Source organism: Bos grunniens, chromosome 18 (assembly GCF_055505025.1).
Source record: "Bos grunniens cultivar Pamir isolate PY7600 chromosome 18, Bosgru_T2T1.0, whole genome shotgun sequence".
Taxonomy (NCBI): domain Eukaryota; kingdom Metazoa; phylum Chordata; class Mammalia; order Artiodactyla; family Bovidae; genus Bos; species Bos grunniens.
The window spans coordinates 10569028-10582679 of record NC_141182.1 but is presented as its reverse complement, the minus strand read 5'-3'; the positions used below and the strand labels follow the sequence as shown (position 1 = coordinate 10582679).

At 45.7% G+C, this 13652-nt stretch overlaps 1 protein-coding gene across 2 annotated transcripts; it reads left to right on the top strand.

Annotated features, from left to right (window-relative positions):
- Positions 1-118: 118 nt before the first annotated feature.
- Positions 119-11858, top strand: HSDL1 (hydroxysteroid dehydrogenase like 1). 2 transcript variants are annotated; one of them, XM_086350118.1, is made up of 6 exons: positions 119-199; positions 4280-4334; positions 7228-7453; positions 8127-8572; positions 8780-9007; positions 9676-11858. In XM_086350118.1, exons 3-6 carry the CDS (start codon positions 7234-7236, stop codon positions 9772-9774), a joined length of 993 nt encoding a protein of 330 aa, XP_086206244.1. In that variant the 5' UTR covers positions 119-199; positions 4280-4334; positions 7228-7233; the 3' UTR covers positions 9775-11858. The 2 variants fall into 2 exon arrangements, with proteins under 2 accessions (XP_086206244.1, XP_086206243.1); XM_086350117.1 differs by lacking the exon at positions 4280-4334.
- The last annotated feature ends 1794 nt before the right edge of the window (positions 11859-13652 follow it).

Here is a 13652-nt window from a genome sequence, read left to right as displayed (position 1 = left end):
CACGGCAACCGCTGCACACGCGCACTCGGGCGGGCCTGAGCGGCGGAACGCCGGAGGCGGGTCCAGCAACGGCCACGCCCCCGGCGCGTGCGCGGGTCACGTGGGGGCGCGGCCCGGGGAGCTGCTGCGGCGGCGGTGACGGGGGCGGCGGCCGCGCGTCTTTGGCGGGACCAGCTTCGAGGCCGCGCCGTCTCTGCAGGTACCGCGCCTCCCGCGCGCATCCCCGGGTCCCAGACCCTCCTAGGCTCTCTCGGCGCCCGGCGGAGCTTCGGCCTGTCTGCTCGCTCTGCGCCCCACCACGCCCCCCGGGACCAGTGCCCTCTTTGCCGAGACCCCCGGGACCCTCGGGCCCTGTCGTCCCTCCCATCCCTGGGACCCCCGCCCCCAGCACCCCTCCTTCCTGGCCTGTCCACCCGGAGCGCCTCTTCCCCAACTCCATCCGGGCGTTGCACCCATGAGGAGACCGTCTTCTGGGCCCGCCCCTCCCCCGGGACCCGGCCGACCTGGGGCCCCACCCACCCCGAACGCGGGCCCATGTTTTTCCCGGACCTGACCCAGGTGCTCCCCACGAGGCTCCGAAAGGCACGCATTTGTGCTTCTTTATTCTCGTTTCCAAAGGGACTCGGTCTGAGTAGGGTTTGTTGTCTTCGTCTTTGTTCTGAATGAGAAGTAATTCAGAATAAGGGCGCTCTTGGAGAAAGGGCCCCACCAGCTCTCCAGCGGCCATAGTTTGTTGCGCCCTGCCCGGTGCTGGAGGGGAAGGGTTATGGGGACCAGGGAGGCTGTCGCTGTTCCAAAGGAACGTGCAGCCCGGCGAAGCCCAACCCAGCGGCCCGCTTGGTAATGTCAGCAGGATGCCCGCCTGGGGGTCTCAGAGTGGGGTTCGCAAGGCAGGCCTCTGGACTATAACAGACCTTGATCTGAATTCCCACCGCCCACTTCTTAGCTGCAGAGTCCTGGCCGTGCCACTTCACCTCGGTAAGCCTCAGTTTCCTTGTCTGTAAACTGGGCATGATTACAACTCTGCCTGGAAGGGTTGATGAGAGAAGTGCCATGATAGGAAGAAAGCACTTAGTGGATGGAGTCTTTTGCAGAAAGCCAGATTTTAACCCTGAGCGCTGCAAATAGACAATAACTAACATTATTGAACATTAAATTACAGTGGCTGATAGCCAAGGTTTATTGAGCGCTGATGTTCCCAGGCTCTGAGTGCTTCATATGTATGATCTGATTTAATTTTCATTATAATCTTAGGCAGGAAATATTAGCCCCATATTTGCAGGTGATATAAGGAAAGCTCCGTGAAGTAATGAAGTAACTTCACCCAAAAAGTTACCAAGTAATGAAGTAACTTCACACACAGCTCTTCAGTGGGGAGCCTGGGTTCAAATCCAGGATGTCTGTTTTCAGAGTCTGTGGTTGAGATCACTACAGTAATATTCCACAGACATAGAGCTCAACAAATTGTTTTTTTAAAGCAGATTTTTTTTTTGAAATAAAAGTCACATAACAGAATTCACCATTTTAGCCATTTAAACGTGTGCTGTTCACAGTAGCATGTTCACTGTCCACAACCATCACCACTGTTTAATTCCAGAACATTCCCAAGAAATCCCACCGCATTGGCAGTCAGTCCCTATTTCCCACTCCTCCCGCCTTGTGGCAGCCCTCCTCTCCTTCTGTCTCTGGATTTGCGTTTTCTGGACATTTCCCGTACATGGAGTCATATAACGAGTGGCCTTTTGTGTCTGGCTTCTTTGGCTCAGCATACTCTTCTCGAAATTTGTCCGTATCGTGACATGTATCCATACTTTGTTCTTTTCATTGCTGAATAATATTCATCATGTGGAGAGACCACATGTGTTTGTCCGCTCATCTGTTGGATGTTTGGGTTGTTTCCACTTTTCATCCATGCCGGTTTTTGTGTGAGCCTAAGGCTTCAGTTACCTTGCGTCTGTACCCAGGAGTGGATGCTGTTATGGTTCTAATTCTCAGACCTGAAACTGAGGGGTATTGGATCTTGGACAAGAAGGCCCATGTTTTGACTCTCTGCATGTAGTTTACGTTAGCGGCATACTGAAACTTGGCACAGGGAGGTAAGGAAACTCCAAAAAGTCAGGATGCACCAATAACAGCTTCATCAAAGTGCTGATGCAAAGTTGGAGCAGCTTCTCAAGTTATTTCTGAGTGAAATTTGAGCTTTGAACACAAGGCATTCTTTGCTTCTATTTGTTAAGTAAATACTGTATACCTAGCACCATGCTAGGGCCTGGGGAGGAACAGTAGAGATGGATGTGACCCCAGCCTCACACCATCACAAGGCCACAGGTGGATTAAAGACTTGAATCTGAAAAGCAGAATTGTAAAAAAAAAAAAAAAATTTGGAAAATAATACGGAAAAATATCTTTCTGACCTGAGGCTAAGATGGGATTTCTGAAATGAGACGTAACAAGCATAACCCATGCAGGAAAAAGATTGATAAATTGGACTATGTTGATGTTGATACTAAGACATTCATTTCATCAAAAGCACTTATATAAAGAGACAAAGCATACAGAGGGCTAGTATCTAGAATGTAGAAAGAATACTTAGAACTCTGAAAGAAAAAAAAGACAACACAATAGAAGGTCACAAGGGGACTTCCCTGGAGGTGCAGTGGTTAAGACTCTGCATGTCCAGTGCAGGGGGCTTGGGTTTGATCCAGCATGCTGTGTGGCTCAGCCAAAATAAATAAATACAATTTTTAAAAATTAAATTTTTTAAAAAGTTGATTTGAAAAAAAATAAGATCGAAAGCTAGAAATAGGCATTTCATAGATGAGAAAACACAAACAGCACATAAACGTCAGGAGTGCCAGCCTTATTAACAGTCAGGAAATGCCAGTGCAGATGATGGTGAGGCCCCATTTCACAGCCAGCCTTTGGCAGGAGGTGAACTGTTGGGTGTTGCCAGCCATTGAGAGGAGGCAGCATGAGCTCACACTCGCTGCTGGTGGGCGTGTAAAGTGGCTCAGCTGCTTTGGCAGCATCTGGTTGAACACATGGATGTCCGGTGGCCCAGCAGTTCGACTCTTAGGCCTGTCCCTTTGAAAACTCTTGTGCATGCACGAGAATGTTGATAGCAGCGCTGTTCATAGTTGTAAAGTCAAAACCAACAAGAACAACCCATCAGCAGTAGACTGGACATGCGAGTTGTGTCTGTGCCATGAGATGGTGCAGCAGTGAGAGTTTATGGCCTGCAGCTTTGGAGGTGTGCCTGGGTCTGGAAAACAGCCCCAAGTGAGAGGAACGAGTCACCAAAGGATACGTGGGCTTGATTCCTTATGTAACGGGCAAAACCAGGCAAAACGGAGTACTGTTATTTCAGAATCTGTGGTAGGGTGGTATACAACTATTTCCAAAGAAAGAAGAGAGCAAGGGAATGATTACATCAGAACTTATGCTATGCTAAGTCACTTCAGTCATGTCCGACTCTGTGTGACCCCATAGACGTCAGCCCACCAGGCTCCCCCGACCCTGGGATTCTCCAGGCAAGAACACTGGATTGGGTTGCCATTTCCTTCTCCAATGCATGAAAGTGGAAAGAGAAAGTGAAGTCGCTCAGTCATGTCTGACTCTTAGCGACCCCATGGACTGCAGCCTACCAGGCTCCTCCGTCCGTGGGATTTTCCAGGCAAGAGTACTGGAGTGGGGTGCCATTGCCTTCTCCAACATCAGAACTTAGGAGAGTGATGACCCCAAGGGTGGAGGAAGGGGTTGTGACCAGGGAGGAGGCATTGGGCCTTCTGAGACTCTGATTTGATTGGTGGAGTTCTGTAGCCCTGTGAGTGTTTTTTTATTCTTTGAGCTGTGCATAATAGACAACTTCGGTGTACATTTTTCCAATTTTCTTAAATTGTTGTTGTTTAGTTGCTCAGTCGTGTCCGACTCTGCAACCCCATGGACTGCAGCACGCCAGGCTTCCCTGTCCCTCACCATCTCCTGGAGTTTGTTCAGTCTTAGGCCCATTGAGTCGGTGAAGCCATCCAACCATCTCAACCTCTGTCGTCCCCTTCTCCTCCTGCCCTCACTCTTTCCCCGCGTCAGGGTCTTTGCCAATGAGTTGGCTCTTTGCCTCAGGTGGCCAAAGTATTGGAGCTTCAGCATCAATGCCGGTTTGGAATTCATGGCACATGAATTTTTACTTTTAACTTTTAAAACCTTTGGTCTAATTTTTTTGTTAAGTTTTCCCCAGCTGAGTGGTGAAGGAAGGGCATTTGCTGTTTGTTTTTGCTTGCAGCTTGTTCTGAAGAGAAGGCAGAGCAGCTCCTGGAGGCCCAGAGCTGGCAGAGGAGGTAAGAGCAGACTGCAGGTGGAGAATGACTGGGGAGAATGACTTGGGCAGGAAGACTGAGGACTCTGTCATAGTCAGGCATCTTTTCTGGAGTTTTTCCGTCTCACATTCTTGAGAAAAATGGTGTTCAAGGAGGGGTCGAAGTTCCCTTAACACAGCTTCCCCTTGGGGTGAGGTCATTCCCCAAGGCACATGTGACCTCCTTTTAGCTGGAACCTTATTACAGACACGCCTGCCATGCATTTTTCCCCACAAGTATTTCTTTGGCTTCAATCTATTAGACCTTGATATGTGGCGTCCAGTGTTTTACTGAAAACATTGTAGCATCTTAGACATATACCCACCTGTCATTTTGAAGAATAGATTTAATGTTCCAAGTATCTAGTTGTTTGTTGTTTTTTTTTTGCTTATGGTTGTGTTATTTCTAACTTTATTACATTTTCTGTGCATACAAGTATCATGTTTTTCATTTACTTTCCTCATGGCCTACTCTTTGAGTAAGTGTGACAGATGGCATGTGTCCACTATAAAAGCGTTATTTTAGGAACTCCCACCTTAGGATGGTTGGACTCGGAGTCTCAGTTTTTATGTTCTTCTTTGTAAGGAGCTAGTGTTTTTGGTCACTTCTCTGGGAATCTTGAATCAGCTGTGTCCCGGGAAGCAGCCATTGTGACTGGGAGGGGCCTTTCCAGCCAGCACCTGCCCCCCAGGATGTGGTTCTGGACTGCCACGGTGTGGCAGGGGACTGTTGGGGAGGTGACCCGTGCCTGCCTCGTCCCTAGCATCTGGAAGCTTTGAGAGGCGCTCGTGCATAGCGTACAAAGAGGGGATGCCTTTGAGGTGGAGCACTGTGACCTTGAGGGCTTCCCTGGTGGCTCAGTGGTAAAGAATCTGCCTGCCAGTGTGGTAGCAGTGGGTTTGATCCCTCGGTCGGGAATATTCCCTAGAAGAGGGAATGACAACCCACTCCAGCATTCTTGCCTGGGAAATCCCTGGACAGAGGAGCCTGGTGGGCTGCAGTCCACAGGGTCACAAAGTGTTGGACACAACTGAGCGACTAAGCACAGCACAGGACAGGCTTGTAAAGTTTAATGTTTGAGGGGTTATATGCTCATTGTGGGGCATTTAAGAATCCTACTGCCTGTTTCTTGAGTTTTTTATCATATTTCTTTTGTATGTTTTGTTGGTTTGTAACTTGGCCTACACATTCATATGCATACTCAACACACACACACACACACACACACACACACGTATTTACATTCAGCAGTTCTTTGTTATTTCGTGCGCCTATTAACCAGTGTGGTGTCATTCTTACAGCATGTTCCATTCCAGAGGTGAATTTGTTTTCTTCACTCTGCAGACCTTGGTTGAGCTCAAATTGCATTGCGGTGGAGTGGGAGGGAATTCACTTATTCTTCCTTAAGCTTATGCCAATTTTTGCTGCTACTGTCAGGGATTTTTTTCTTAGTTTCAGAAAAAAGCTTAAGTTTTTTTCGATACAGATTTCTAGGAGAGGGGCCACTTCCAGAAATTTTATATAAATTTTGTTTTTGGCTTAAATCTATTTTCTCTTACGTACTATTAATAAATGCTATATACCCTTGTGCTTGTGCATATCTGAGCTCCCTGTAGTTTAACTGTGGTCGTTCTGATCTTTTTGATACCTGACCCTCACTGAGAGCTTGTGGTTGGCTCAGGCCCTGGTGACTCCCCTGGTCTGGTCTAGAAGGAAATTTATCAGCCTTGGTCGTGCCCAGCCCTTCTCTGCCTCTCTGACTGCAGGTGCACACACGTACACACCAGTTCATATGGCATTTAAGTTGTTTTGTTAGATGTCAGTCTCTCCTCCTAGGCAGTCCTTTGCTTCATCTTTGAAACCTTAGCATCCATCCCAGTACATGGCACATAAAGATGCTTGCTGTGTGGGTACTACAAGAGTCATATTGGGCTTTTCTCTCCCCAAACACAAGGGGCCAGGCAAGGATGGTGGTGTGCCAGTGATGCCAGCTAGATGAAGCATGCTTAGCCACTGTCATTTCAGAAAACAATGTCTTCAGGTTCGGGGAGTATCTCTTTTTAAAATGTACATTTATGAACATTACTTATACATGATGCAATTTACATTAAAGGGTATTAGAGCGTAGTTTTGTCTCAAAGTGAGTTGTAAGGTCTTTGAGGCTGAAGTGTTAGTCGCTCAGTCCTGTCTGACTCTTTGAGACCCTGTGGACTGTAGCCCACCAGGCTCCTCTATCCATGGGATTTTCCAGGCAAGCACACTGGAGTGGGTAGCCATTCTCTTGTCCAGGGGATCTTTCTGACCCAAGGATTGAACCCTGGTCTCCTGCATTGCAGGCAGTTTCAGTATTGTCTGCATGACCAGGAAGCCCCCTTTGAGGCCAAGGCTACGTCTTAATAGTGCTTCTATTTTTCATACTTTGTCTTTACAGGGATAGTAGGTCCTCTGTGCTTGCCGGTTTTGCATGAATAAATTCAATAAAAGAAATAAACATTACTCTCAGCTGTTACGTGGATTAAAAAGTCTGCCTGTCACTAAGCTGGGCTGGGAACTCCTTAGGGCGCAGAGCATATTGTGTTTATTGTCGTATCCATAACATTTAGCTCAGTGCCTGGATTTTAGTAGGAATTTGGTAACTCTTGATAATCATGTTGACTAATCTTCTTGGATGGAAAGAACTTTGTAAGCTGCAGATGTTAGGTAATGATATCACAAATTGACTGGATCCACGGGCTACGTGCATTTGAACAGTTACTGTTATTTAAATGCAAAATTATTAAGCCCTGATGTCTCAAATGTCCTTCTTCAACCAAACTGTGTGTGTCCCTTTCAGTTACTAAGCAAAGACCACCTCTCTCGCTCCCCGCCCCTGCAGGCTGCCATGGCTGCCGTCGACAGCTTCTACCTCTTGTACAGGGAAATCGCCAGGTCCTGCAACTGCTACATTGAAGCCCTCGCCTTGGTTGGAGCCTGGTACACGGCCAGAAAAAGCATCACCGTCGTCTGTGACTTCTACAGCCTCATCAGGCTGCATTTCATCCCGCGCCTGGTGAGCAGAGCCGACCTGATCAAGCAGTATGGAAGATGGGCGGTCGTGAGTGGTAAGAGATGAGATTTCAGTTCATGCCTGATTTAAAAATGAAGTCATCTTTCCCATTTGATCTGTGTTTTAAGTTGGATGCTTCATTCAGGGACTTAACTGAATTTAATCATGTTTTCATGGGATAAAGAAATAAAACTTCCTCTGTTATGATTATGTGCACCTTTCTCACTGCTCATCTTGGAAGGTGTTTCCTTGTGATTTTTGTCCTTCTGTTGCCTCCTGTTCCCCATCCAGCCCTGCCTCCCTGCTGCTTGCTTTTCCTTCTTGCTCTTGGTTTTGAAACTGTCCTTACAAACAGGTACCACTTTCAGAAATGCTTCCCTTCTTTTAAATTTCATTTTCATTTACCATTGTTTCCTAGGAAAGTACCTCCTGACACTCACAGAGACCAGGTGAGGCTTTGAGAACAGTCTCCCACTGTGTCTCGCAGTCACCTTGGCAAACGTAAAGCGGCACTTCCTCTACCTGTCAGAGTGTCTGGGCGAGCATTTGATTAGCTCATGTCATTTGTATTGCAGATTCCACCTTGTGCTTGACTGATTACTCACAGAACCGAGCTTATGTCTAGTGTGACTCCTTCTCTGATTAAACCCAGACCCAGGGTATTTAAAGTCCATTTTAAGGATCACACCGTGAAATGAGTTTGCTCCCTTTGCCGGCTTGTCCTGTAGGTGCCACGGACGGGATTGGAAGGGCCTATGCAGAGGAGCTGGCCAGCCGTGGGCTCAACATTGTCCTGATCAGCCGGAGCCAAGAGAAGCTGCAGATGGTCGCTAAAGACATAGCTGACACCTACAAAGTGGAGACTGACATCATAGTCGCGGACTTCAGCAGCGGCCGCGAGATTTATGACATGATCCGGGAAGCCTTGCAGGACAGAGACATTGGCATCCTGGTGAATAACGTGGGTGTGTTCTACCCCTATCCGCAGTACTTCACGCAGGTCTCTGAGGACACGCTCTGGGACATCGTCAATGTGAACATCGCGGCGGCCAGCCTCATGGTCCACATCGTGTTGCCAGGGATGGTGGAGAGGAAGAAGGGCGCCATCGTCACCATCTCCTCTGGCTCCTGCTGCAAACCCACCCCCCAGCTGGCAGCGTTCTCAGCATCTAAGGTAACCCGTTCCCAGGTGGAAAGTGAAGTCATCATGTAGGAAAACATTTGTCACAGTGGTTTGGTCTAGTTTGTTGAGTTCTGTGTCAGCAGCTGATGTTTGCTTATGCTGTATTTTTTTCCCAAAATGACCATTAGTCTTTTTTTTCCCTCTTGATTCTTTCGAGTTCCCAACGAAATTAGTCTTTTCTTCTGTTTTATTTAACAGGCTTATTTAGACCACTTCAGCAGAGCATTGCAGTATGAATATGCTTCCAAAGGAATCTTTGTACAGAGTTTAATCCCATTCTACGTGGCTACCAACGTGGCCACCCCTGGCAGCTTTCTGCACAAGTGCCCATGGTTGGTGCCTTCCCCAAAAGTGTACGCACATCATGCTGTTTCTACCCTCGGCATTTCAAAAAGGACCACAGGATACTGGTCCCATTCCATCCAGGTAACCAGCCGTGTGCGCTCAGCTCTCGTAATTAAGGTTAAGGCATCCTAAACCTTTCCAAACGATAGATACATGGGAATCTGATGGAAACCTGATGCTGGAAGATGAGGATCATAACTTCTGATTCTCAGATCTTAGTGGTTCCAGTTCAGTCACTGAATTCTCTTCTGTGGATTTATATGTTAAGAACATTTGAAAGTTCCAGCTGCATGACATCTAGAAGAGGAAATTCGCTGTTTTAATGTCAGTACAGTAAGCTCCACCCTGCCCCTCAAACCCCAGTTCTCTCTCACAGTACTGACCATGGATGCATTTTGCTCTTTGACCTGCCTTTCATTCCTGGGATATTTGGAATTCTTACCTACATGACCTGCTATTCATATCACACTGAGTAAAGATGGAATCGTATCACTGCATGTAGGTGTGTCCTGCCTACTTAGAGGAAGGGGGGTGAGTGGGTGGGGATCCCATTTCTGTTCCCCAGAGAGTCTAGCATAGGGTCTTATGCAAAAGCGGGTACTCAGTGCAGCATCACCTAAGGTTTTTTTCCTCTTTTGTATTTAAGGTGATTGGTGATGTTTGTTGGCTTAAATCATTGCTGATCTGTGCAGTTTGTTGTCGATGGCTTTGGATTCTAACCTTGTAATCCTTTTCTCTTTCATCTTCAGTTTCTTTTCGCACAGTATATGCCTGAATGGCTCTGGGTGTGGGGAGCAAATATTCTCAACCGTTCTTTGCGTAAGGAGGCCTTATCCTGCAAAGCTTGAAGCCAGATGATGGTTGGGAAGTTTGACCAATTCGTGGGAGCCTGCAGTATTCTACATTTGGAGGAACACATGGAATTTATCTTCTGCATTTTTTTTTCACGACTGATTATTTAGCATACTCTTGACTCATCCTTTGCAAAACAAACATAAGCCTTTTAAGAGTGCTGTGGGAAAGCCTTCAGGGCCGCACGGAGGGCACAGGGTGAATACTGACTGTGGCGCGAGAACCGATGGAGGACACCTAGAATGTGATGTGTGCTTTTGTTTTTTAAACTTTTCAGAAGTTGTGTGATATATGTTGTTCTAGGAGCTCCAGTAATATGATACTGAAATATGATATAACTTGGTAGCTCTTACAGTCTCACATGTTTCTTAAGGGAAATTATCTATGTCAGTAGATGAATTACAGCATTGGTTTTCAAATGTCCATCAGGAAAGACTATTGAAATGCGTTATTTTCTAGGTAAGGTTGCTGGTGTGATTAGTGGAAACCTGTATTGCATTGTGTAGCTTTAGTCGTTTGGCTCTCTGTGTATGAAATGCTGCTCCTCAACTGATACTTAGAGACCCACGTGTGTACACATGTTGTGTACATCCGGGCAACTGTATTTATTGGTAGTTTACTTTAAAAAGTATTTCTTGTCAAGATGTCTTAATGTGGCACCCAAAGGGGTATTAAAATTCTGCATTATTATTTTTCACCCTAAACGAGGCCACCTAATTTTGTGCTATAGGTTTGCCATATATAATATCACCTAACAGTGTTCTGGTTTTTTTTTTAATCTACTAAGGAATTAATTCATTCATAGATTTGGACATGTGATGACTGACCCTCAGTCATCTCTTGATTTATAGTTACTGTGGATAAGTAGTGACTTCTCAGCCTATGACCCATTTTATAACTGAAGTTTAGCCCTCTAGAACTTCTCATACCTGGTTGTGAAACACTTTTCTGTGTAATATTATTCCATCCCAGTAGCATTAATGATATAAATATCAAGTATTTATAGAATAATAGTTAAAATATGGACAAATTACGTGTGTGAAAAGACATACTGTATCTGTTGAAATCAGTCAGAAGCTCGTTCTTGATTCATGTAACAAATTTGTATGTTATAGTGAACACTTCTATTGATGTGAAGATAATTAATGCCCGATAACCACCACTCTATGGGTTTGCACTGAAACCTGCTGTGTAGTCTTTTTGGTTCAGGTCTCCTGAAGCCAAACATTTTTGAGAACCACATACCTAGTGCTTTGACAGTTGTAAATCACGAGACGAATATGACAGTATGTGCACATTTGAGATCCAGAGTTTAATGTTGCAGCGCTGATGCAGAAACCAGTTAATTGAAATCAGGACTTTTATGGAATTGCTGACTCCTGAGCTGATACCCATTACGAGGGGGCCTGAGCATGCTTTTATTTTATGCCCACGGTTTTGCCAGTGACATTGCCTTAGTATTTCCAGACCTGACTTGGACTCAGGATCAGAGGTTAAATTCAGAAGCTCTTCCATCGACAGATCAGGCCTTGATCACACAAGACGAAGAAGTGCAGTGTGGAAAGTCACATTCCAGCGATTCGACACAGAAGTGCCGACTTTGATGGCGTTAGCTGGAAGCCTTTGTCATATTTGGCGTTTCCCCACCTGACAGTTAATTGATGGTCATTAAGACTAGAGAAAACTTGACTTCATGCCATATTGACTTGAACTTTGACATATAATAAGCAGCGATGTGATGTAAAAATACCATATTTAAGGTGATGTGTGGTACAGCAGTGTCTTATAGATTAGATGTTGGATCATTGTTACATGATGAGACTAAGTAAACCATGTCAGTGATGTTTTAAAATTCTCTTCTTGGCAGGATGTATGTAAATATACTGATTGGTGCAAAGTTCACGAAAGATGAAAACCAAGAATCTTCCTTAGGTTTCATCTTTCCCAGCGCTCATTTGAGAGTTATAATTGGACCACTGTAGCTGGGGTTTCTTATTAAGGATGTGGGAAATAAACCTTTGAAACAACTTGTGACCTGAAAATTTAACAATAAAAGCAGTTGCTTCTGCTTCCTTTAGAAGAGGTATTGGTCCGTATGTTTGGAAAGAGAGAAACGTTTTTCCCCCCCATAGAAACAAATATTTAAAAATTATAAAAAATTAATCTCTGAACACCTGTGACAGTAAGTTATTAAAAGCTGGTAATTCAGTCAGAAAATCATGCATAGCCATATGTCTTACGGGTCTTGAAACTACAGAGTTGATTTTTTGCTCTCATTCTCCTGATTGGTTGAATAAGATAAAGGCCGATTTCTATTCCTTGGCGTGGGTGATATGGAGATCACTGGTGGTTTTGCCATGATCCATTTTTCGTCTGGTAGGGATGAAAAGTAGCAAGTTCAAGGGGTGGGAAGAAAAAGGGAGACAGTGAGTAGAGACAGCTCTTCTGAGGAATCTTTTTTTTTTTTTTGCTTTGTTTTGCTTTCACCTCAGTTACTTAAAATCTTGGCACATTTGGGTTAAATGGCATCTCGAGTCTTGACACTGTGTGCATTCCGAAATCAGTCTTTCTTTCTGTGTCTCTGTCTCTGGACTGTTAACTCTTTAAAATAGCATTCAGGTTTAATAAAGATTAACCTTCCCATGGGATTACAAATGCTTTATTATACACATGAAGTGTTAGTTTAGGGAGTTACCAGAACCTGGAGTGGTGGAAAACCGGTAGACCAGGATTCTGGGGCGCTCAGCCTCCCTTGGTAAATTTCCAGGCCACCTCCTATCACCCCCCAGGCCCCCTGCAGTTTTTAGGGCTCGCAGGAGCTGCAAAGTTCCCCTCCCCTTCAGTATCACCTGACAAGGATGTTTGCGATTCACTAACCTACCTGTTCCTAACAGTGGGGCTTTGTATTCAATGGCACAGGGACTTCAAGGGCTGTTAAAAGAACCCTGTTAAGATCAAGTCCCTTATGTAGTGGTAGGAGGGGAGTGTTCTGGATTTACAAATCCAAGAGTCAAGAGTTCTCTGAAAGTTCCTAACACTGATGTGATCTCAGGGGGTGGGGAAGAACTTGATCAGGTGTGGGTTGGTCTAGTACAACCACATCTATTGAATAAGTTGTGTGTCAAAGTCTGTATGTATATGCTTCATTTAACCGTCATCCTTTGAGGGAGATACTCATACTCCTTTGGGTAAGGTGAGTTCCAGAGAGCTGAGGTACAACTTGCCTAAGATCACAAAAAGCTAGTAGGTGATTCTAAGTTTCTTCACTATATTATATCAGTTTGGTTAAATCGTGTTAAAAGGAATATGCAGTACTGTGGTTTCTAATATTGGGGTATTATCCAGGTGCTGTGGAAAGGTCAAACAATACGAGCAGTTTTATCTCAGGACATAGCACATCATTTGTCATCAGCATGACCTAAAACAGGCTTTCAGTCCCCCTTGCGTGCCAGCTTGGTTGTGTCCGACTGTTTTGCAACTCCATGAACTGTAGCCTTCAAGGCTCATCTGTCCATGGAATTTTCCTGGCAAGGTTGTCATTTCCTTTTCCAGGGGATCTCCCTATCCAGGGATCGAACTTGCATCTCCTGCATTGGCAGGCAGATTCTTTACCACTGCCGCCAGCTGGAAAGCCTCCATCCCCTAGTTGTGCCCAATGTCTAGTGTGGATCAGCTCAACATGTAGACATTAAGTGGGTGATTTTAGTATCTCAATCACCCAGACAATTGGGGGGGGCGCACTTTTAGGGGAGTTTAATACATTGATCTTCAGAACGGGTCACCGCTTGGCGTCCGTGGTCCAGGCGACGCTGGGAGGGGTTAAGAGTAGAGCAGACCGGACTTCGGGCCGGGGTCTCGCCTGTCAGGGTGGAAG

Excerpts from the sequence above, each read along its gene's own strand:
- HSDL1 (XM_086350117.1), top strand. The coding sequence starts at position 7,234 with ATGGCTGCCGTCGACAGCTTCTACCTCTTGTACAGGGAAATCGCCAGG. Across the intron at positions 8,573-8,779 it reads CAGCGTTCTCAGCATCTAAG|GCTTATTTAGACCACTTCAG; the intron begins GTAACCCGTTCC and ends TTTATTTAACAG. Across the intron at positions 9,008-9,675 it reads ACTGGTCCCATTCCATCCAG|TTTCTTTTCGCACAGTATAT; the intron begins GTAACCAGCCGT and ends TTTCATCTTCAG.